The sequence below is a fragment of the Prunus mume genome, linkage group LG4, assembly GCF_029339155.1.
Source record: "Prunus mume cultivar Tortuosa linkage group LG4, ASM2933915v1, whole genome shotgun sequence".
In the NCBI taxonomy this organism is placed as follows: domain Eukaryota; kingdom Viridiplantae; phylum Streptophyta; class Magnoliopsida; order Rosales; family Rosaceae; genus Prunus; species Prunus mume.
The window spans coordinates 19,382,131-19,407,611 of NC_142701.1; the positions used below are offsets into that span (position 1 = coordinate 19,382,131).

At 35.7% G+C, this 25,481-nt stretch overlaps 2 protein-coding genes and 1 pseudogene across 4 annotated transcripts; 2 read left to right on the forward strand and 1 right to left on the reverse strand.

The window, feature by feature from the left end:
- Positions 1 to 20: 20 nt before the first annotated feature.
- LOC103330226 (uncharacterized) lies at positions 21 to 8,230 on the forward strand (annotated as a pseudogene). Its single transcript, XR_016126126.1, has 16 exons — positions 21 to 203; positions 1,343 to 1,426; positions 1,518 to 1,708; positions 2,216 to 2,223; positions 2,299 to 2,376; positions 2,518 to 2,652; positions 2,746 to 3,021; positions 3,126 to 3,261; positions 3,383 to 3,533; positions 3,624 to 3,752; positions 3,889 to 4,083; positions 4,174 to 4,245; positions 7,030 to 7,205; positions 7,296 to 7,503; positions 7,647 to 7,712; positions 7,820 to 8,230. The product of XR_016126126.1 is annotated as an uncharacterized LOC103330226 (transcript).
- A 5,504-nt stretch (positions 8,231 to 13,734) lies between these two features.
- On the forward strand, positions 13,735 to 19,135 carry LOC103330051 (uncharacterized). Of its 2 annotated transcripts, none has more exons than XM_008232592.2 (10): positions 13,735 to 14,289; positions 16,130 to 16,513; positions 16,625 to 16,708; positions 16,866 to 17,369; positions 17,481 to 17,616; positions 17,737 to 17,899; positions 17,991 to 18,119; positions 18,256 to 18,450; positions 18,541 to 18,663; positions 18,747 to 19,135. In XM_008232592.2, the coding sequence occupies exons 2-10, from the start codon at positions 16,210 to 16,212 to the stop codon at positions 18,858 to 18,860; spliced, it is 1,752 nt and encodes a 583-aa protein (XP_008230814.2). In that variant the 5' UTR covers positions 13,735 to 14,289; positions 16,130 to 16,209; the 3' UTR covers positions 18,861 to 19,135. The 2 variants fall into 2 exon arrangements, with proteins under 2 accessions (XP_008230814.2, XP_008230815.2); XM_008232593.3 differs by lacking the exon at positions 13,735 to 14,289 and adding an exon at positions 14,795 to 14,934.
- A 1,129-nt stretch (positions 19,136 to 20,264) lies between these two features.
- Positions 20,265 to 24,561, reverse strand: LOC103330052 (cyclin-dependent kinase C-2 C-like). Its single transcript, XM_008232596.3, has 9 exons — positions 23,705 to 24,561; positions 23,032 to 23,316; positions 22,554 to 22,871; positions 22,087 to 22,314; positions 21,777 to 21,874; positions 21,442 to 21,544; positions 20,925 to 21,332; positions 20,704 to 20,839; positions 20,265 to 20,614 (listed from the first exon to the last, which is right to left on the reverse strand). The coding sequence occupies exons 1-9, from the start codon at positions 24,224 to 24,226 to the stop codon at positions 20,580 to 20,582; spliced, it is 2,133 nt and encodes a 710-aa protein (XP_008230818.2). The 5' UTR covers positions 24,227 to 24,561; the 3' UTR covers positions 20,265 to 20,579.
- Between the last annotated feature and the right edge of the window lie 920 nt (positions 24,562 to 25,481).

The window sequence follows — 25,481 nt, forward strand, 5'->3', positions numbered from 1 at the left end:
CCATACTTTCATTGTTAACCATGAAAGATGTAGTGGATGCCACCAACATGGTATCACCTCGGTGGAGGCGTATAGTGTTGCATCCAATACTAACAAAGCTCAATCTTGAATTCAACATGCCAAACGTTTTTGGAATCAGCATTGAGGACGATGCTTACTGTGATGACGACAACCTGATAGCTGATAAATATAATATTTTAACCGTATAGCCTTATGGCTATTCTCCAAAATAGAATATTTAGAATATTTTATAAGTATCACCGAACGGCTATACCCCAAAAAGAATATTTTAAAGTATAGCCGCCCGACTATACCTTGTAAATAGAAAACTAAGAAACACCTCTCCCGACGAAGTTTCGTTGGCACATGTCTGTGCGGGAGAATATTTGTCGGATTAAAAGAGTACAACTGAGCAGCTATACCATTTAAATATAATATTTAAAAAGTATAGCCGTGCGGCTATAATATTTATTAGAAAAAAAAATCTAAAAAAAAGGCCAAAAAGGCTAATACAAGCTTTACATTTCCCTCGCTACTTGGCTCGCTTCAATGAATCACTTCCCATCAAAGTCTTCAAGTTCAAGGCCAAAAAAGAGGTGGGCAATTCCTCATTTGAGCTCTTATGGCTTCTCCCAAGAAATAAAAGAAAAGCAAGAAAGATAGGGAATTGAAGAAAAATTTGAGCTTGGTTCCAGTCGAGCCTAAACCCGCAGACTCTGACTGGTGGGATAGTTTCTTCAACCCAAGGTTTTTCTTTTCACTAAGCTCAGTCTCTAATTACTCTGCTTCCTGCTTTTTAGTTGAATGCATTCAGATTACTTGTAGTTTTAACTAAATTATCTTTGTATTTTGTTTATTTTGGAAAATCTATGATGCACAGACATCTAGAACAGGTGTTGGATTTTGTTCTATAATGTTAAATTATGTAATGATGGTCATAATAACAGCTCAAAACCTATAAACTGTGCTTTTGTTCAGTTAGGCTATTGGAAAAATGGGCCTAAGCGCTAGGCGGGTCCTTTGTTTTGCTTTTTCCTGACTTTAGCTCAATTATGAAATCACTTCAATTTCTGATGGCCGCTATACGAAAATTGGCTTTTGATTATGTGTTTTGCATCCTGAAAAGAGAAAGATGTGGTCGAAAAGTTATTACTAGAGGGAGCAATAGAGATTTTAGCCTGTAAAAGTAGTATGTAATTGTTAAGAATCTGGTTTGGCCTAAGTTGGATGAGTAGTTGGAAATCCTAACTGAATCAGACTTAGGGAATATACAGACACAGAAACACATAGTCGGGCCTTGCGTGTTGTCATAGACTATGAAGCCGCAATTCACCTTTGGAAGGTTGACAAGTTTGACTTTGTTGTCTACATGAGTGCCTATATCGGCGTCATTTTTGGCAGCGTTGAAATTAGACTAGTCTTAGCGGTACGTATCATTATTGTGTGTGATGGTAAGACTTTATCTAACAACTTAAAACTACGCATTAGAACTAATGCTTCTTTTTTCTTCTGTGTAGGTTGCAATATCTGCGATCAGGGTACTTTTGTTTGTGGCCAGGCCAAGGACTTTTGTTCAAGGAAACCTTCCGAATTCCATGGTTTGCAGAAATGTTGAGCATTATCGCAATGCAAGCAATGTTCCTGGAATTCTCGTACTTGAGATTGATGCTCCCATTTACTTTGCAAATACCAACTACTTAAGAGAAAGGTACTAATTAATTAAACCTGAGGTTGTGTTGAGTTGTTCTTGAGGTATCTGTACTATCTTTTTGTTTTCTGGTCATGTTTATGTTCTAGTGAGTCAGAAGTAAAGATTTGGGGCTTAAGATAGATAAGTGGCTTATCTATGGGACTGGAAAGAGACATCCCACTTTGTTTGAGAAGGTTTGAATCAGACATTTGATTTTTACAATGATTCCACAAATTTTCATCTAACTAGTGTAGTGCTTCAAGTTACCAGTCGCTTCTAACCAAGGTGTTTTCCGATAGTGCCACCATACTCATTAAACATAGAGACCTTTGTGTGTCATCCTTTTGATTCTAATAATTTCCAAGTGTTAAGTTGGTTAACTGGCCTAGCGTTTAAGCCATCAATTACTGAAATAGTCTCATGATGAAAGAATTGAATATTGCATTCTCATGATTATTTGTGATCATAGAAACTGCTTTCCAGAAATCCTTTAATCTTCTCTGATGTATTTTGTTTCATTTGTAGGCACACAGGTTGGAGAGGACTTGATGAAGGCATCGTTGTAGTTGGGACTTGAATCCCATATTTTGAAAGTTATTCATTTGTAGTAATTTGCCAAGAGGAAGCTGACTTGGTGAGTATTCTGGAGTCTGACTCGGATGATGACTTTATCAGTATACATTGAGGTATTGGCCATCAGCTTGTAACTACATATTACAGAATGAAAGCCTTGTGGTGTTGTTTGATTGAATGAAGTAATTTTTCTTGAGCTACTTATAGGAAAAGGATTTTGTTTTGTTTCTTAATTTTCTTCTCTTATTCTACAGATGGTTTTCCATTTGCAAGCAATCCAGTTGGGAATATCTCAAGTGGCCAAGTACTTCAGTACGAAAGATCTACTCGCTTTGTTGATAATGGGTGTAAGTATGAAGAATACAAAAACTATATGAAAATAGATGGAGGTAAATCAGATAAAATCACAAGCAAAGATGAGCGCAGGGAATCAAATCGGTTTTCGCTTATTAGTACCCAGGGCTATGAGGTTTCATGCTTAGGGAAGGCTCATGAAGTTTGCAGTGAGAGGAAGAATATATTAGATCACTCTTATGGAAGCTTTAAAGGACTTATTGAGGATGGACGTGATTCTAATGAAAAAATTCAAGACAATGCCCTGAAATCCGGCTTATCTCGATTGGTACCTTCTGTAAGTTTCAACGATAAGATTCTAAGTGCACAGAGTTTGGTTCTGCAGTCCCAGAGAAAGTCATCAGCCGTTTTCAGACTTTCTTTTAAAAGGAGATCCAGTGATGTAGAAGAAACCATTGAACAATGTAAGTATTCAAATAATTCAATTTTCTTTGAATAGAAAGAAAACTTAGAATATTGGGATTGATGTATATGTATATTACTGAACATTTCAATGATATATCCAGAGGTCAATCAAAAAGGTTTATGTATCAGCCTGGACCAGGATATATCATTCCATGTTGTAAAGTAGAGAAGCCGACTACAGGATCTTGGTCTGAGATTCCACCCTCAACTTTTAAATTCAGTGGCGAGAACTATTTCAAGTATGACTTTGGTTTTTTCTTTTGTCAAAACCAACCTGAACTGAATTTAGACATTGCAACTAATTACTCTGTTCTGCCTTGCTAATGATAATATTATTTTCTGTTGGTCTACCATCTAGAGATAACGAAAGTCAACTGCTCCGAACTACAGTCCATATACTCCAACAGGTATTGATGTGTTTGTATGCCCCAAAAAGATACATCACATTGCCCAGCATCTTGAGCTTTTCAAAGTGAAAGCAAATGGGAAAGTGTTCATTGTAAACATACATGTATTTTTTCAGAATTGATTTATCTTGTTATGTTTTGTATGTTATATATTTTGGCAATATCTAATGATATTACTCTACGTCTTGTTGCAGTTGCCTACTTATCCTCCTGCCATGTTTCTTGGTGATAGTGATGGAGAAGGGATGAGTCTTGTAATGTATTTCAAGGTTTCTGAAAATTTTGATAAAGAAATCTCTCCTCTAGTCCAAGATAGCATCAAGGTCACTTCATTTTGTATGCAACTTTATCCATTTGGATAGGCGTGTACTTTATTCTGATGTACTCTCCCTGATGGAAATGTGATCTTATGTTCTATTGGAACACTCAGTCTTTGATATATTTGAATGATGCTTTTAGAATATGGTTGACAATGAGACGGAAAAAGTTAAAGGATTCGCAAAGGACTTCACTGTACCTTTTAGAGAAAGACTAAAGATCTTGGCTGGGGTGGTAAATCCTGAGGATCTCGGTCGGAGTTTTACTGACAAGAAGCTTGTACATGCATATAATGACAAACCAGTTCTTTCACACCCCCAACACAATTTTTACAAGGTAAACATTGAACATTTATATTGCCGAGTGTTAAGATGATGAAACAAAAAAACCAAGTTGTTTGACTTTATCAAGCTCTATCACATACAGGGTCCTAACTACTTTGAGATTGATCTGTACATTCATCGCTTCAGCTACGTATCAAGGAAGGGTCTCGAATTGGTTCAAGGTGGGGGAAAAAAAAAAAAGGAATAGCCGCACGGCTGTACTCTTCAAATATTCTATTTATAGAGTATAGCCGCACGGCTATACTATTAAAATATTCTGTTTATGGAGAATAGCCGCCCGGCTCGACTTATTATTTTTATGGAGTAAAGCCGCTCGGCGATACTCTCTTTTAAAATATTCTATTCATGGAGTATAGCCGCGTGGTTATATGCTTTAAATATAACAAAAAATCTGGATTTCTTTGTAGCAAAGCTGAGCCTTGAGATAATGAATTAAGTAGACATGGTATGTATTTACGTTCTAGCTTTGTTCCTCTACGTGCGCTTAGGGTTGAGAGAAAATTTATGCCTTGTTTGTGTGTTGCATGTGTATGAGAAGTGATATAATGATGTTGCTTATCTTTTTAGGTGCCCTTTGTCATATTTTCTAAATATATTCGAATATTTAAACAATATAGCAATGCATTTATATTCGAATATTCTGTTTTTATTATTATTTAATATAGAAAAATAAAAAATAAAGTCCACAAAATAATTTAGAATAATTAATTACTATTTATTAATTTATGAAATCATTTATTTAAATATTCACTAAAGAAATAATAATAATAATATAATTACTAATTAAAGTAATTAAAAAAGGCTAAGATTAATGACGTATATTAAATTAAAGAAGTTGCCCAAAAAATAAAAGTAAAGAAACTAATTTTATATTTTAAAAATAATAAATAAATAAAAAGAGCAAGAATTTCATCGGCACAAGTCTATGCCGGCAACTATTTGCCGGAGTAGACCTCTCCCGACAAAAGTGTCCTCTACCGACAAAATTTCGTCGGGAGAGGTCTAATCTGGCAAAATTACGCTAGGATAGATCTTGGCCGATGAAACTTCGTCATGAGATGTTTTTTTAAATAATAAGTATAAACTTAGTATCTTTAGGTCCATAAATTCATATTTTAAATTTTCTTTTTAGTAATTCAATGAAATCTTAGCCTTATTTAATTACTTTCATTAGAAATTATTTTTAATTATTATTTATTTTGTGAATAATTAGTATTAAATATTTTAATTAACTTCATAAATATATTACTTAATAAATAGTAATTGGTTTTTATATTTTTTTCTTTAATAAAATACTTAAATACTAATTATTCACTAAGTAAATAATAATTAAAACATAACTACTAAATAAAGTAATTAAAAAAGAGAAATTCATATTATATTTCAAGGGTATTGCTGTCCGGCTATACATTTAAAATATTATGTTTATGGAGCCTTACCAAAACAAATTTATGTCTGGAGAGCTAAATTGAATCAATAAACTTGTGATCATGAAAATAACCTAGTAATTCGTTGACTCACTTGAGAAGTTATTTTATTGCTTGTGTACGTATCCACATGACATGTTGATGTGATTTATCAAAATTTTCTCAAATTATTAGAATTCATGCACAATAGTTATAAAATCCAAATTTTACACAAAAAGAAGGAACAATAAGAGAAAAAATGGTAGCCAAAGGTGGTTCATATGGTAGATCTAAAGATTCCTAGGAAGATGAATCCATTCTCTTAGACAGGTTTGAAATGTACTTGTAACAACTAAACTTGGAACATTTGAAGAATAAGTTATGATGCATAGAGTCCAAACAGAGATTTGAGGCCACTGTGGGTAGAGCCAGTTTGCAGGAATTTACAACCATGAAGAGAGAAATCATTGTTCATATATAGATCTCTGAACATTGGCATGCCCCCAAAAGGTTTTCTCAGTGCTAACACTAACACATTGTAGAGAAATCGTCCTTATCCTTGAAGGATTCATAGACAGAGTCCATCAAACATAAGAAAAAAGACTCGAAGGATTCTGGCAAGAAAATCAAAACAAGGCATGCTGCGCTGACTAATGCTACGGCATACCAGTTACTATTAACATTTTTTACTCAGATTCTTGTCGGCAAATACGGGTCTCGCCCAGTCTAGGTGCATAACACTCCGTTTCCAATTTGAACTATTTTCTCCAGATGTCAATTACTTAATGGGTTGTTGGCATAGACAGCATACCCGTTACAAGTAGGAATTGCTTCTCTATTTATGAATATGATACTAATTTTTTGTTACATTACATGAAGAATAAACGACTGCCAAGACAGGTCAAATCATATTAGCGAACACAAACTCTACTGTTTCCGATGGCATTACACATGAGAGATGGAAGAGCAAGAACTACGGTATGAACTCCGATTTTTATTTTCTTTTTTCATATGGTTAATAGAATCCATATATATTTGTTTCAAGGTCGTTATTTGTGATCTAATATACGAGGTAAAGTTCATAGTATAGATATTGGTCTCGTACGGTCTTGGCCTTTGCATTGAATTGTTATGCTTTTGGCTATCGTTGAATGCTTTAGGTCAATATATGTATATAACGTCTGAATTTTAACTTGCATAATACTTTATCTTTTAAAAATATACGATATTTCATCATAAAAAAAGGGTGATGATTTTCCACTCCCTTTTGTTTTTTAATAGTTTTTACTATAACAAAAAAGGGAGTGTAAGTGCATAAAAGATGAGTGGGAATGTACAATTTCTAACAAAGGGAGTGTAAGTGGATAAAAGAGGAGTGGGAAAATCAACTCTCTAAAAAAATATACGACATTTCAATACTATTGAAAGTTAAAATTTGTTGCATTCTATGAATAACCATCAAACTTGTCTTAGAGTTTACTACATCTTTCTATTTCTCTCTTTGATGTTCTCTCGTTGTTTCTCACAATCAGGTAAATCGACATGCCGTGATTGACAAACTCGACCTCTATAAAGAAGACGTAGCTGTTAGATTTAAGGAATTTCAAGCATCAGTCAAGACAGCACTATCAACGGAACAAATACGTAAATTCTTAGAAGCTAACGGCCAAGACTTGTCTGGCTCTAATGATGCTCTTCTCCGAAGATGGTTAGTCGATTTTTAATTCCTAGACACGATGATGAAGTAACTAAGTTTCTTTGGTTGGTCGATTTCACAACTTATAATTGTTTGTTGCAGCCAAGACTTGTTGTTCTATGGGCCATTAGGGAAATGCCCGGTTTGCAATGGCAATAATTTGAAGTTCAATGGATATTATTGTGAGTGTGCCACTTGCATCTATCGCTCAAGGTATCCACCAAGGAAACGAGGGCCCATCAAGTATCCTATTAGCATCATCAAGCAAATCAACCCTCATTTCAACCCTCATTTCGACCCTCCTTATGTGGTGAATATACTTCAAATCTCATCCATATATTCATTCCCTATTCTTCACATTTGATTATATGTCTGATCAAATTATGAGTTCCCTCTGTGTGGTGTTTATATATATATAACTTTGTGTGTGTGTGTGTGTGTGTTTTGGTGCAGGAAGATCAAGGGTTCTTCGGCCGTTTATGGCCTGAGTTTATTCCCCAACATGATCCATATCGCCCGGTGGGTATAACATACTCTAACATCTTTGCTTGCATATGTAATCCACCTGAATTAATAATTTGGAATTATATAAGATGATTTATTATTTATATGTTGGTTCATTGCAGGCGGGTAACCGAGTGGAAATGACACTAACTACACATCAAAACGAGGTGGAGATCAATGGCTGGAGGATGAAGAAGAAAACTTTTTGGATCTATGTAATGGTAATTGTGCTAACGGGTTTCTTTATGGTCAAACTTTGGTCCAAATTGTCCACAGAATGAAGATATCCTAAAAAAACCCTTGGGATTGAATTGAACACTTTTTGTTTTTGGGTAAAATGAATTGAACACTTTTTGAGCATTGTATATATATATATATATATTTTGGTCAAGTTTTGAGCATTGTATATACATATTAGATTGGGGGAAGTAGCATCAAGTTTCATTTTGGATTTTGAAGACATTTGTTTCGTATTGGGGTGTGTGTGAGTTGATTACTCTAGTGAATGGAGGTTTCATTGGGGAGTTATGAAATTCTGATTTCATCTTGTATTTCATTTATCTCAAGAAAAGCAGAACTTGATCTTTTACCAAAGTTGAAAGCAGTTTGCGATTTAGTTATGATATTCCAAGATGTAAGGGGCGACTTTTCTTCTTGGGGCATTATATAGAACATAGAGGTGAAGTGATTTTGGCAGCGCAGATATCAAGGCTCAGAAAAAGCACTTGCACGCTTGAAGATGGAATTAGGTAAAACCCAGAAAGATAAATAAACTTGCACACACAAAAATGGAAAACGACATGTCGTTTTATACGTGATGGACGGCCAGGATGACTGAACTGAATGAGATCGAGTTATATCCGGGTTTGCGCAACCCGAAGGGTCGACGTTTGGATTCTTATCCGGGTCTGATCCTCCTCAGCATTGAATCAGCGTCTTGCTCCAATCACGTCACACCACGTCAGATGCAAAAATATTGACTCCAAGGAGTTTCGAACCCTTGGCCTCTTTAGTGCAAGTGAAAAAGACTCACACCACTGAAGTAACAAACACTCTTGTGCTTTTTTATGAATACAATAATCAATATATTTATTTGCTTTCTATTTATTTTAAAATATAATAAAAAGTAAGGGTGACATTTTAGACCGAAAAACTGAAAAACCGCAAAAACCAATCGACATTATACAGCATTGGAATCACAATACCTAAAAACCGACCAAAAATTGCGGTTTTAGAAACCAAACCGCAATTGCGGTTGCGGTATGTGATTTTGGCAACTCATGGTTACCGCAAACCGCAAATATGTTTTTTTTTTAAAATTGCATTTTAGTAGTTAGATGTTGTTCTTTAATTTGGTTGAGTTTAATCTATTATTAATATGCTTTTATGTTGTTGCTTTTGTGTTGTGTTATGTTATAGATGGAGTCTAGCCACTCTAACATACCTAATGCCTCTAATCCCCAAACACAACCTCTACTCCAACTCATAAAAAAGGGCTTCTTCTTATAATAAAATTCACTCACCACCACCTACACTTGAGTTCTCCTTTTGGTTTGTAACTTTAATTAACTTTGAATTTGATTTTTCTTTAGGTTGTGAATGCATGAGAAGTGGAGGTTGAGGTTATGAATTTATATATGCTTGAGAAGTTGAGGTTGTGAATTTATTTCTTTATATTGTAAATTTATATATGCTTGAGAAGTTAAGGTTGTGAATTTATATTTTTGGGTTAAAGTACGCTTGAACTCAAAAAACTTCAAAAGGAGCATCAAACCTAGGCTTAAAAGTGTGGAAGATTGAATTTTTATGACACAAAAAGACCACACTTAAAGATATAAAATTGTCTAATTTAGGCCCAAAATATTCAAATCGGTTTAAACTGTTAATTCACGGTAACTGACCGATTTTTGCTGTTTTAAAAATCACCTTACCGCAAATAGTCGGTCAGTTTGCGGTTCAGGGCAAAATTCGCCATTACCGAACCGCAACCACAAAAAGTACCCCAACACATCTTCGTCTTTTATGCCTTTTTCTCCTTTTAACTTATCTAGGGGTGTGAATTGAATTGGAAAATCTGATTCCGACCTTAAATAATATAGAAAATAAATCCAAACTACTATAGGAAATAAATCTCAATTATAGTAGGACTAAATGAATAGGTAATGAATCAAAATCTTAATATAATAAGGAATCAAAATCCTAACTAAATAAGGACTCGTCAACATGTGCCCTCCAGGCTCGAGAGAGTAAACTGTGTTGAAGCTATGGCCTTTATTTTATGGAAAAGAAAAAAACCCAGTCAATTGATTTTGATATATAAATATGAAGTTTCCCAGCAATCGCTTGAACAAACTGGAAGATTTGTTGTGTACTTGGATCATGAATAAATTCTAAAAAGCTTCTCCAGAATCCCAATCCCATCCCATGTGCTGGTATGCTTTTGCTTTCATTTTTCTCACGCCAATTGTAGCTATAATTTCAAACCCATTCAACCTATAATTTAACAAGCACTTGGTTTGTCTTATTTAATTGTCAGTTTCAGGTCATGCATATCTCAACCATCTGAAAAAAAAAAATGAAATAAAAAAGCGGACAGACAATATACAATTAATTATATATAATGCAAGATGATTAAACAACGGGCTAATTTAATTGTGCGTGCATATATCCACTTTCTTTTTCTGCAATATGCTCGTGCATGTCACGTGCTCTGTGCACTTTCATGTTAGCAGAACAGATCGCCACTTCCTTCATCTTTTATTCATTTTATTGCGCACTTATATTAGTCATTGGGGAGAATTTAGCTTCATGTCGTTTTGCCTATAATGTTGCTTCTTGTGTTAACGTTTTGTGGTTTGGTTCTAGTTGATTCTTTCAAGTTTCAAGACCAAAACATTGGATGGATCCGATTATGAGTCACTTAAAATATATATGAGGAGCATACGTGAGTTAGGAAGTTGATTAAGACAATGTATCCGTCTCTTGTACATGAGTTCGATTTCTGTCTTTTTACATTTAAAGTTGTTAGAATATCTCGTTGTCCAGAAAACAAATGGATAGGGAATATACCATTCGTTAAGACCATAATTTGTACCCGTGATATGCTAAATCTCCAAAAGCTTTAAGTAAAAGTTAATCAAAGACCAAACTTTAAATAATCACATATTTATATTAATACTTGTCGTCTAAACTTTTACACACTTGTCACCGAAGCAATGCACTTACTTTACTATACAAACATCACTGCATTTAGTCATGCTGCAAAATATTTATAGTGTCCTTTGATTACTATTTCCTAGAGTTAGAGGAAAAAGAGGGAAAATGGAAGTGAGAATGAGGTGGAGATGGGATTGAGAGGGAAGATGAGAGGAGAGGATGGAGAGGGAGGAGTGTAAAAACAAACACTAAAAATTAAAATCTATTTCAACTTGTTTTCACTTTCAAGTTTTTGTTTTCACTTTTGTTACTTTTCCCTCTCATCTTTTCCTCTCATCGTCTTCTCTCAATCTCATCCTTACTCTCATTCTCACTATCATTTTCCTCTATACTCTAGCACAAAAATAATAAAACTAATAAACTAAAATTGAAATGGTTATCAAATGGGTTTAACTATTGTCCATCTATAAGCTACTCTAATTTCAAAAGTTCAAAGCTAAAACGCATCATATATGGAGTTGTTCCACTTTATAGAGACCAGTAAAGAACGCATCATATATTCTAATTATTAGTTGCAATGATTCTTTTGTTCTACGAAATTTAAAAAGTAAAAGAAAATTAAATTTGGATTGTTTTTTTCTGAAAGCAATCCGTCATGTGCCACTTGCAATGAAATTGCCATGGCAACATCTTTTATTATATAGACTAGCCTCTCTGCATGCACTTCCGCACATGCAAGAGGACTTTTAAAAAAAAAATTTAGAATTAAAAAAGATAATAAGTAGTTATATTCCATAAAAATAGGATTCATTATCTGAATTTTCTTTTAATTTTAATTTTTTTAAAGTGTAAATTTACCATATTATTCTAATTTAATTAAAAAATTTAATTTTAATGTTTGTATTAACCAAGAATATTTTTTTGATATTTTGAATGTTTCACTATTATTGCATTTTACTTTATATATATAGATTATTGGGTGAGTTCTAAGCCTCAAGTATCCTAATCATAGGTAGAGAATTCTTTTCATGGAAATTGATTGTCACTCAAATTACTTTTCCCTCTCCCTTTTACAAATCTGCAGCTGAGATGAATCATAGCTTGCTTGCCCTACGTGTTTGGTGTAAAAATCCAAAAGCATCTCCCTTTTACAAATCTGCAGCTGAGATGAATCATAGCTTGAATTTTTTTAAATACCAAAAAATTTGTATTTTTTCCCTATAAATACCTAACCATTTTATTCACTTTCTACACCAAATCTTCATAAAAACTCATCTCCTTCCAATATTTTTCACTTTCCACATCAAAATCCCTAAAAAAAAATCGTTTTATTCAATTTAATGTTTATATATATATATATATATTTTCGCATTTCCAATTTCTTTTTTTTAATGTTTGGAATTTTATTTGAAAATTTTATTTAAAATGTTATCTTTTTTTTATTCTGCTTATCAAAATTAATAGTTTAAAGTGAAATAAAGCAAAAGCATCTCCATATATTCAAGTTAGGTTCATGTCACTTACAGTTTACAATTAGGGTTCAAGTCTTATCCACCTCTTCACGGCTCTAATAAATTACACAACTTTTAGAAAAAGCCCAGCACTGCTATAGAAAAATTTAGGTGCCCCTATCGCTCAACAAAGAGTATAATTCCGTGCCCCACCCTCCGAAAATATATATTTCTTATAAATAGCTAGGGCTATATACCAACCTTGAAGCCCCCAAGTCAATGAATGGTGGATCTCTCTCTCTCTCTCTCTTAAAAAGTAGGTATGATAAAGTTTTCTTATAAGTTGGGTGCAAGCATTGACATATAGGTGTTGCTATTTCATTAAGGCAAAGGCATCATGCCTCCAAAAACAGGTGAAATCAGACTTGTGACTGTGACTGTGACTGTGTGAGTGAGGCATAGTGAAAGAGCAGAAGAAAAGGTAGGGAAACAAAAGCAGCTGTATGAAGCTGTAAACCATATAATTATGCACAAGAGGCAGACAATCTGTTTGGTTGGGTCATATCCAATTGTCATATTAATAAACATGAGTTATATGTGGTGCCCATGTGGCCCACGCCAATACATGCAATATTGAAATACATTATAATCCTTTTATTTCATCAATAAAATGAAGATAAAAAGACTTATGTATTCTTGACAACTGTAGTTAATCATAATTACACGTTGAATCAATCGTTAATTACATGTTCACACACGTGATGCTGCGGTTTCCCCTGCCTGAGCTTTAGACCAAGATGAAGGCCGGTTGAGATCATCAAATTCCATGGAAATGTGTTGACTCATAAACGCAAGGAAGTCAACATAATTAAACTACTACGATCCCACTAATTAGAAAATTATAAAAAAGAATGAGATTGGAGATACAAAATGTTTTGTAAAACTATGGGATTTACAGTTCGAGGGGTAGAATACATATTCAATATATCCCGGGCCCCGTTTATAGAAAGAGTTTTCAAATAGTAATGTCGTTTTTTTATTCAACAATTGTCGTTATTTTTATGTGAAAAAAATGCACATACATCAAATAAAGAAGATTACACCAAAGAAGTAATAGAGGTATATATTTTTTTCGGTTAGGAAATATTATTTTGGTAACCTTTCATGAAAGGGATAGACATAGATAACATTTTAATACTACGAAAAAATATTTATTTGTCACTAAAGTAATAGAAAATGCTAATAAGTATTTATCTTAAAACTAAAACTAAAAAGATGAATATGGTAAGCCAGATCCTAGCAATGCGTAATTAGCAATTCATATTTCAAAGGAAGAATATTTTGTAGAAAAGATGAATCTTGTAAACAGGAAAGAGAGAGCGACAACCAGAAGACACGAAACAAAAACAGAGGAACAGAGGAAGTAAATTAGTTAGTGATTAATTAAAAAGAATCTGTGAATCCGGATTTTTATGAAGGAAGGAGACAGACGTGAAAGTAAGTTAATGACAAGTATATTGACAACCTCTGCTCCATCTCTCTCTCTCTCTCTCTCTCTCTCTCTCTCTGAGTCTCTGCTTTTGACCACCGAAATCTCGGACGCTATTTGCTAAACTCAAGGACAACAATACGAACAGCAAGCAAGAAAGAAAGAAAGAAAGAGCTCAAGCCCACCACCAACCTCTTCTCTCTGAAAAACACTTTACAAATTTTATTTATAAATCAAAACCCTTCCTCATCATCCTCCTTATCATTTGTCTCCTTCTTGTTCTTCCATTGATATTTAAAAGGTTTTTACTTTTTATTTTTTTTAAGTTATCCAAGCTTCAAAAGGAAGAGCAGCGAGTTCTAACATCAGACCCGGATCCGACATTGTCGGACCCATCCGCCCCATCTCATTCTCTCTCTGCTTTTGCCCCATACTGGGTTTGGCTCTGTTTCTTGTTTCAGAGAGAGGGAGTTGAAGATACCATTCTGGCAACAAGGTAAGGCTGCGGCTTTTGACAATCTCTATCTATCTTTTGGTCATTGATTGCGTTAGATTTTCTGGGTTTTTGTCCAAAGTTGCCAATATTTAGTTTCATCTGTAAAGGCTCTCACTTTTCATATGCTGCCTTCATTTTTTTTTTTTTTGGGACGTTTGCTTATCACAAATTCGTAAATTTCATGGGATTCGTAATGGGATTATGCTCCTTGTTTTCAAATTCATTTAGTTGTGTGATGCTGACTCTTTGTTGTCTGTTTTGATTTGTTTCATTTTCGTTCGTTGAGTTTTGTGTGTTCCTTCTTGTATTTCTTTCATTGCTTCTTCTTTCAAACGAAATGTCATATTTTTACACTTTTTATTGTCCTATTGATGGGAACGAATTCCATTTTTTCTTTTTTAAAAACATTTAAATATGTTATATGATTGCTTGCAATCCTATTCGTTTGTCTTCTTTTACATCCTTGGAAGTGGGCCCTCTGCCGTTTCTTCTACCTTTTGCAATTTTAATATCTCTTTGGAAGTTAAAACAGGAGCCTCCTTGAAACTCAAAGGGTGCTATTCTTCTCTCTCTCCCCCCTTCCCTTTATATTTATGTGTCTGTCAGTTTGGAAATTTATTAAAGAGATGCAGAATTGTTTTCTGGGTATGTAATTCTGAATTTTTTACTACAGAATTTAAGCTCTGAAATTTCTGCCTTTCTTGTTTATATAGCAGTGAGTTGATAGAATTTGCCTGATATTGCTTAGTTAGCAGGGATATTCTTTTGAATTTTTCTGTTTGATATAACTTGTGAAATTTTCTGTGTCATTATTTATGTTCCAATTCTGAGATTAGATCAACTGTTTCAATGTTACTATTCTGTGTCTTTTATTGTTTGCCTTTATTCAAGTGAAATGTGAGCTAACAATGAAGATGCATTACTATAGCAGGATCCTAACTACTTGATCTAATATCATAGTAGCATTTCATGACATATTAAGTTGATAGCTGTTATCTAAGAATTTCTAATCATATTTTGAAAAGAAAATTACAGTGATGAATAAGGGGGGAAAATACTGTTCAAGCCTCATCATATTCCTGAAGGTCATCGGTTAGAATCACATTTGGAGTTTTCTTTTCCCATCCCTCCTTATTGAGTGATAGAACTTATTGAGTGATAGAAGTCTTATGCAAAGAGGAATTGTCGTTAGATGTTAGATTTTACAGCCGGGCATGTCTTCTTATCTTAAACAGTGGCATTGATGGTATTTGTTTCTCTTACATCCTCACACCTATTATTTCTGCTTCTTCATGGAGCTTGAGAAGAAAAAAGACTTTTGTATCCAATAGCAAGTAGAAGGACTAAGGTTCTGTTTAGTTGTTCTTGAAGTGGTTGTACTATCTTTTTGTTTGCTGGTCACGTTTATGTTCCAGTGAGCCAGAACTAAATATGTGGGGCTTAAGATAGATATGTGGCTTATCTATGGGACTGGGAAAGATACACCCCACTTTGTTTGAGAAGGTTTGAATCAGACATTTGATTTTTATGATGATTGCACAAATTTTCATCTACAAATTGATTGAATAACTAGTGTAGTGCTTCAAGTTACCAGTCGCTTCTAACCAAGGTGCTTTCTGATAGTGTCACCATACTCATTAAACATAGAGACCTCTTTGTGTCATCCGTTTGATTCTAATAATTTCCAAGTGTTAAGTTGGTTAACTGGCCTAGCATTTGAGCCATCAATTACTGAAACAGTCTCATGATGAAAGAATTGATTGCGTTCTCATGATTATTTGTGATCATAGAAACTGCTCTCCAGAAATCCTTTATTCATCTCTGATGTATTTTGTTTCAGTTATTCATTGTAGGCACACAAGTTGGAGGACTTGATGAAGGCATCGTTGTATTTGGGACTTGCATGATTTAAGAGCTACAATGGGTGGTTGCATGTCAACCCCATCCAAAACAATTAAATCACGGAAAAAACACTGTCAACGGGTCATCAAACGCCATAGAAAGGCAGCCTGCTCTGCTTCAGATGGTACCAAGAAAAGAAATACCAGTTTCAAGAAAATATATAGTGATGCAGGAGCTCGCGTGAGTGACTATGCTGTCAGTGAGTTTGTTCATGTGGACTTTGAGAATGGTGCAACAACTACTCACAGAAGATCTAAGGTTTCTAATTCAACATTCCATCTCACCCAGCTGCAATGGAACCACAGTCAATATGATGCGAATGGTGTGTGCTCTCTTTCATCAGATTTCAACTGTCTTTCAATTTCAACCAATAATGCTGACAAGAAAATTCATAGCTCTTGAATCTCATATTTTGAAACTTATTCGTTTGCAGTAATTTGCCAAGAGGAAGCTTGGTTTGACTCAGTGAGTATTCTGGAGTCTGATTCGGATGATGACTTTATCAGTATACATGGAGGTATTGGCCATCAGCCTGTAACTACATATTACAGAATGAAAGCCTTGTGGTCTTGTTTGATTGCAAAACGTCATTACTACTGAAGTAATTTTTCTCGAGCTACTTAATGGAAAAGGATTTTGTTTTGTTTTCTTAATTTTCTTCTCTTACTCTACAGATAGTTTTCCATTAGCAAGCAATCCAATTGGGAATATCTCAAGTGGCCAAGTACTTCAATACGAAAGATCTGCTCGCTTTGTTGATAATGGGTGTAAGTATGAAGAATACCAAAGCTATATGAAAATAGATGGAGGTAAATCAGATAAAATCACAGGCACAGATGAGCACAGGGAATCAAATCGGTTTTCACTTATTAGTACCCAGGGCTATGAGCTTTCACGCTTAGGGAAGGCTGATGAAGTTTGCAGTAAGAGGAAGAATATATTAGATCACTGTTATGGAAGCTTTAAAGGACATAGAGAGGATGGACGTGATTCTAATGAAAAAATTCAAGACAATGCCCTGAAATCCGGCTTATCTCGATTGGTACCTTCTGTAAGTTTCAACGATAAGATTCTAAGTGCACAGAGTTTGGCTCCGCAGTCCCAGAGAAAGCCATCATCAGTGTTCAGGCTTTCTTTTAAAAGGAGATCCTGTGATGCAGAAGAAACCATTGAACAATGTAAGTATTCAAATAATTCAATTTTCAATTTTCTTTGAATAGAAAGAAAACTTAGAATATTGGGATTGATGTACATGTATATTACTGAACATTTCAATGATATATCCACAGGTCAATCAAAAAGGTTTCTGTATCGGCCTAGACCAGGATATATCATTCCATGTTGTAGAGTAGAGAAGCCGACTTCAGGATCTTGGTCTGAGATTCCACCCTCAACTTTTAAACTCCGTGGCGAGAACTATTTCAAGTATGACTTTGGTTTTTTCTATTGTCAAAACCAACCTTAACTAAATTTAGACATTTGCAACTAACTACTCTGTTTTGCCTTGCTAATGATAATATTATTTTCTGTTGGTCTACCATCCAGAGATAAACGAAAGTCACCTGCTCCGAACTACAGTCCATATACTCCAATAGGTGTTGATGTGTTTGTATGCCCCAAAAAGATACATCACATTGCCCAGCATCTTGAGCTTCCCAATGTGAAAGCAAACGGAAAAGTGCCTCCACTCCTCATTGTAAACATACAGGTATTTTTTTTTAAGAAGTGATTTATCTTGTTATATTTTGTTTGTTATATTTTTGGCAGTATCTAATGATATTGCTCTGCGCCTGTTGCAGTTGCCTACTTATCCTGCTGCAATGTTTCTTGGTGATAGTGATGGAGAGGGGATGAGTCTTGTAATGTATTTCAAAGTTTCTGAGAATTTTGATAAAGACATCTCTCCTCAATTCCAGGACAGCATCAAGGTAACTTCATTTTGTATGCAAATTCATCCATTTGGATAGGTGTGTGCTTTATTCTGATGTACTCTCCCTGATGGAAATGTGATCTTATGTTGTATTGGAACTCGCACTCTGTTGATATATTTGAATGATGCTTCAGAAAATGGTTGACGATGAGACGGAAAAAGTGAAAGGATTCGCAAAGGACTCCACTGTACCTTTTAGAGAAAGACTAAAGATCTTGGCTGGGGTGGTAAATCCTGAAGATCTCGGTCTGAGTTCTGCTGAGAAGAAGCTTGTACATGCATATAATGACAAACCAGTTCTTTCACGCCCCCAGCACAATTTTTACAAGGTAAACATTGAACATTCATGTTGCTGAGTGTTAAGATGATGAAGCCTAAAAACCATGTTGTTCGACTTCATCAAGCTCTCTCACATGCAGGGTCCTAACTACTTTGAGATTGATCTGGACATTCATCGCTTCAGCTACATATCAAGGAAGGGTCTTGAATCGTTTCGAGAACGTCTAAAAAACGGAATACTGGATTTCGGTTTAACTATCCAGGTAACCAGCAATCTTGTTATATTTTTCTGTGGTTTGGCTGGAAATTGTGTTAATGGTCTGACTATCGGGTTTGCTGCTTGTAGGCACAAAAACAGGAAGAGTTGCCAGAGCAAGTGCTGTGTTGTATGAGACTGAACAAGATAGATTTTGTAGATCATGGTCAAATTCCCGGTCTAGTGACCCTTGATGATGAATGAATCATGATCAAGATGCATGCAGGGCATGACGTGAAATTGGTGATCAAGAGATGCCCCTTTGTAAATCAAAGAGAAGAAGATCTTTATACCCCATGAAAGTGTTCCTTTATACCCGTTTCTATAATCATGATTAGCGTTGTACAATTAAATTAAAGGGTATATTACTGGTGATAATCTGCTTAGGATTTAGGAGTGTTACTAGGACTAGGTTTAATATCGGAATCATTTGTACTACTCTATAATTTCTCCAATATAATAATGTGGTTACATATCAACCGCGATGGTACTTAAATTGCATTTTATCTTATATTCAGAAAAATAAAATCACATGCCAAATTTAAATTCAGGACAAAACACGATGGTGACCAAAAATACATTTTTATCCTATATTATATGGTTCATACATGTAACATGCCCAACCAGATCACCGATAAATAATTGAACAAATGCAAAAGATATCATATTATAATTTCTTGATCTTTTTATTTATCTCACATGTTTTAAAATTTAAATTACCATTTTCCAGCCCATTACAATTTCTGTTGATATAAATTCATAAATTAGAAACATTTAAAAAATAAGAAAAAACATTTTCATCTTGCAATATGCAAGGGCATATAAGGAAATTTGATTGACTGATTTATTTCCGAAAAAGAAAAAACAGAGATTAGGGTTATGAGGGTATAAATAAAAGAGTGGAAGACGCGGGCAGAAGAAAAGTGCCCGAGGCCGAGCGCTCCCCTCGTAAGGAAGAGGCGGCGTGGTATTCCACGGGAGAGGTTTTAATCGTGGCGCACGTCAGTGCGTTGGGCACACATTAACAACCAACTTCTCACTTTAGGGGTTGCGTTTGGGGCTCCATGGCCGCTCTGCTGCTCTAGTTTTTGCAGCATCAGCGATCTGTTTGCCCTACATTATTTCTTAACCTTTTTTTCTTTTTCATTCAAAATCAAAACCAAATTTCTGGCTTCTGAATCTATAAAAATTATTTAAATTTGTTTTTTTTAATTCTCTCTTTGTTTTTGTTTTCCCCTATGCGATCTGAGTTCATCGACCATGGTCTCATATTTTAATTGCCCATAAATTACTTCTCTTTTTTATTTTTATTTGTTTTGGCTTGAGTTTCCTTTATATTTTTCGTAATTTCTTCACCCATTTATGAATAGCTTTTTTTAATTATGAATTTGAGTATAGAAAAAATTGTCCATCCGTAATTAATAATTTTTATATAAAAAAATCTGTGGAAATAAGAACAGTGTGCCAGTAACTTTTCTGTTGATTATGTGCCACTATCGTTAGGTTATCCAAAAAGAAAATCAAATTGAAAAAAAAATAATTTAATTTAATTTAACACCCATAAGGGGCAAAATGGTCAGCTTAGTGATCAGAGGCGAGCTGTGCAGCTTATGAAAAATTGATTTGGGTTGCCAAACGTTTGTTATATTGGCTGTGGTGTTGTTGTACATCTGTATAAATTTTATGCCTTTTTCTCAGTTTATGATGATACAAAGGGTTTGAGGTGCCCAGCAGAAATTTGTCATTTGAGCTCCAATTATACTCGAGGGATGATGATGAACTTGATTCAACAAGCATTGCCAGCTCTTGCACCATTTCTCTGCACATATATAAGTTCCATTCACGAGACATTCGCCTTCTCCGCGGCATACGCTGCATAATAAAACTATTTGTACCACATTTGCCAGCCACGCATCTCATATCTCATAGAGCCACTTGTAATGCCTGGGGTTCTACCTCTGAAACAAATATGACGAGTAATGTGATAAGTAATATGGTACATGTGTACCTCTTCAAGCTCTACCATGATCAAGACTTGCCTGCGTACCTCTTTCAAACCTTGATCTGCGAGCTGCATGGCGTATATGGCTTTCATTCCTCCGCAAGTGTTCATCCATTCTACACAGTTGGGAAATTAGCGGCCCCGAATACTCAATTACATGCTTCTCTTCATCAATGGAATCCTAATATATTGTTAAAGGATAAGTCATAATAAGAGCGTTTTGGGTAAATTGTATCAAAGATGATGATTGTGTCCTTGGTCCTTACCATGTCGTTTCCTGTATCTTCTGATTCATCTGCCCTGCAAAGTTGAGATGTATCGAAAGTTCTGAGCTTCCGCATTGCAATCTTGGAAGTTCCATTCCCTTGTCTGCTAAAGTCAAATGTAGTCTTTGCAAAATTTGTATCCAGTGCACTGAATTGGCTTTTAGACCCATCTGAAACTGCGGATTTTGTACCATCCTCATTTTGCCTTTTTGCCCATGTAAAGCCACTTGCTGCTGAGATATGCGCACCAGAAGAGAATGTACTATCTCCCTGGGATGTGTTCAAATTGCAATTCTCTGAAACTGTATCGAATGACTGTTTTAGAGACTCACGGCGCAGAAGACCTCCTTTTTCCCTCAAGATAAGTGGGTTGCAACGAGCAGATTGAGTATTATCATCTTGCCCATCCTGTACAGTCAAGGATAAATCATTCAGTTAAAACTGGTTGGCTTCTTGCTTCTTCCTTCTATAACACAAAAACACAGATACACATGCATGAATAGAGATAGAGAAACACCTCTTTTGGTGCTAACTTAGCGGAATTATTTGACTCTTGCAAGGTCTTACGAACTCTCCTTGGCTTCCTTGATGTCTCTCGAGCTCGAATACCAGGCCTTTTCCTGACAACACAAGTTATTCAACACAATTAAGTTGTCTGAGAATGTAGCAAATGCAGTCATCTAAGTACCCCATAATTAACTGCAGCAGTAAAGCATTGTCTTAATCTATAAAGTATTATACATTTGAATCCGGTTCTCAGTAAACTTCACGACTCAAAATGGAAACACCTGAGTCCTATAGATATATCCGAACCACAACCTCAATTGAAATGTTTATGAATGAAGAATTTACCTTTGCGAGTCTTCACGACTTTTGGTATCCATTTCTTTGGTAGGAGGATACTTTGGCAAGTGAGAGGGATCACATGCATAAGGCCTTGTTCTGAAGTACTGGAGGAAAATATCCATGATAAAGAATTGAATCAGCAAAGTTAGAACTTTTGTTAGCTTTAAAGAATGTCTCTTTAAACAATGTCCAAAGGATTTGCCATGTACAACTACTTAGGACAGCTAACTTGTGCCAATGTTTGAGCTCTATATTGAAATTCAGAATTTTTGCGTTGAAGATGTTTCTACAGAGATCATGTTTTCATAACCATTACCTCAGCCATAAGGACAGAGGAGGCAGTCCCACGCTTGTAAGGTTCTACTGAAAGAAGATTTTCTAGCATGTCCACTGCAGTAGTCGGAAATTCTTTACACCTCTCCCTAAGAGAACTCTCATAAGAATACTGAGGTTTAAACATGGTTGCATGAGGAAGCTTTGACGCTTTCCAGTATTCTTCTGGTGGAGAGCCACAAAGCTTGAAAATTTTGTGTAATTGTTCAACCTGTAAAATGAGAGGGTGGTTGTTAACTTCAGCTGTCAGATAAGTACAATCTCATATGATCATAGTCCCCTGGAAATTAAATAAAACAGCATGAGAGTCTGTTAAGTGCTAGAAACCGAGACGCTAGTTATTAACTTCATCTTGAATTCTAAATGCCATATTGCTTATGAGGATTGTATATTAGCATACAATAAGGCAAAGGTTCTATAAATATATAAACAGAGGAGCACTGTGCTTACCTCAGTTCTCCCTTTAAGGATAGGCTTCCCAAGAAAAAGTTCTGCGAATACACAGCCGACACTCCATAGATCCACGGATACTCCATACTCCGTTGCCCCCATCAGAAGTTCAGGTGGACGATACCACAAGGTCACCACACGACTGGTCAGCGGTTGCTTGTTCTTGGAGTTAATGACATTCGCCAATCCAAAATCTCCCAACTTTAGAATCCCGTCATTGTTTACCAAAATATTTGATGCTTTGATGTCTCGATGCATAATGCCTCTTAAATGACAGTGCTCGACTGCAGATAATAGCTGCCTCATATAACACTTAATCTACAGAAACAAAATTGAACCAAAATTATTGACTTGTATGGTAGAGAAAAAGAAGAATGTTCTGACAAAGTTGTATACTTGGTACTGCAGAAAATGCTTTGATAACAAATACTGTTTCTGCAAAACTTGCTAAAGGAAAGGAATTAAGCAAGAATCTAACCTGCATATCACTGAATTTGATGTCAGAACTAGCTACTAGTCCAGCAAGATCGTGTTCCATGTACTCAAATACGAGGTATATGCTACTCGATGATTGAGATGTTATTATCCCCTCCAATTTCATGATGTTTGGATGATCAAGCCTACGAAGAATCATAATTTCTCGTGCCATAAATCTAATGCTCTCCGGCTGATAATTGTCAAAACGCACTTTCTTGAGTGCAAGAATCCTCCCTGTTTCAACTTCGCGTGCTCGAAACACGCTGCTGTACGTACCTTGTCCAATCTACATGCACACAAGCAATTAGAAAGAACGATTGTAAAAAATCAATAAACTGTAAGCAAATGCAAGATTCAAACCAATGTGGGCAGAGAAATATATATATATATATATATATATCACATTTCAAAAACTAACATGCATGTGAGGCCATAATCATAATGATTCACTTGGTATTGAATTACACCAAAACAAAAATCACATTGCAAGATTTTGAAGGCTTGAACATTTAAACAAACGAAAGATGGGAACTTTCAATTTGAATCAAATCAATCAGATAGCCAATTCATTGACAAATATTGGATGCAGAAAACATCAGCCTGGAATCTAATGTGATAGTTGTAAAAAAAAAAAAGAAGCAAAAGAACAGAGCATGAGTTGCCAAAGGTGTTACCTTCTCCAACTTCTCATAAGAATCAGCTTTGAGAGGGACCCAGCCATAAATGGCTTCACCGGCAGCGGCGCTGAGCCAGGAGGGCCAACCGGCGGCGACTTGCTCAGCCTCCAAAGACAATCGATTAGAAAAACCCAACCGGAAGCTAAAACCACTGCCTTTCCCGCCATTATGACTATTGTGACTATTATAACTATTTAGAGACCCCTCCTTCTCCTTCTTTGGCTTCTTCAACTGAATCAACTCTCTGCTCCGATCCTCAGACTTGTCCTGATGTTGAATGTCCTTCTTACTGTTGGTTTTCTTAAATTCGGAAGAATTTGAATTAGACTTAGATTTTGAATTGGATTTGGATTTGGATCGGTTGATTTTGCTGTTATTGTTGGTGGTGGTGGTGGCGCTGTTCTTCAGGGAAGAAGAAGAAGGCTGTAGAACGACGGAGCCATTGTCGGCCACGGCGGCCGAGTACTCGAAACAAGGAGACGCCGAGGCAGCCGCCTGCTTCGAGCTGATGCAACCCATTCACCGCCGCCAAATCCCGCCAGCATCGATCGATCGGAAAAATGTGGGGTGGCTGAAGATCGACGGCCGAGATCGGGAGATGGGTCGATAAAGGGAGGTTACCCCTACAGCATTACGAGCTCAAAAATGGATTTGCATACGAAGCCAAAATTGGGGGAGGGACAATAATGGGAGGCTTAAGCCCTCGGGAGAAAACAGAGTCGCCATTTTTGGCTGGTTTTTTGGGTGTTTCCAATGAGTCCCCGGTTTTTGCGAAATGTGCGGGAGGATTATGAGGATGCAACGACCAACGGTCCGCAACCAAAGGAGGACAATTACAGAAAGAGAAAGAGACGACAACAGACAACAACATTGATTTCTACATATACATGCGTGGGTCCTAACCTGTTTCTTCATCTTTCTCTTTCTTTCTTTGTGTCTTTTTTGCTTTGCTTTCATTTTTATTTTATGTTTTTTTTTGGGTTTGTAATTTTACAAAAAAAAGGAAAAGATGGGATGTTGGTTGTTCTGTTTTTATTTTCTATCTTTTCCATTTGTTGCTTTCATGGTTTGGTGTTTGGTTGGACAAATGGACACAGTCGCACAGAGACACTGAGAAACAGAGAGAGAGAGAGAGAGAGAAAGCGAGTGAGTTGTGGAGTTTGTGTCATGACTGTCATTCATGGGGTGAGAGGTGAGGGTGGTGATGGTGGTTGCAGGCCAACTGCCCAACAGCCCCACTGCACTGCATGATTGTATATCCAGAAACAGAGTAGATATTATTAGTTTTTTGGAACCCTCCCCTGTTTTTGTACATGCTATTCATTTTGGATCTTTGGCTCCACTTTAGACTGAAAAAAGTAATAAACGAATAAATAAAAAAGACCCCACCTTCCTAATCCACATCAAATTGTTTACAGTATAATATAGCACTCTGTTAATTACACCACTCCACCCGATTCAATGAACTCAGTTTATGTTTGATATCAACTTTGGACCAAAGTACATTTGGATAAAGAACTTTGGTATGTCGGTCATTGTTCCTCCGAAAAACTGGTCAACATTTTGTTTGAAGGCTGTGCAAAGTTTATGAGTCGGGGTGTCACAACAATTTCTAAAATTAGTCGTTTCTTTTTTCAATTATGCAAATAAGTGTTTTAAAAGAGGCTGAAGTATACGAAGAACACAAGGCACTTGATCCGTTTGACATACAAGTAATTTTGGGAGGACCAAAATCACTTATGGGGATAAACACCGCTCCCGTATTTCTCCATAT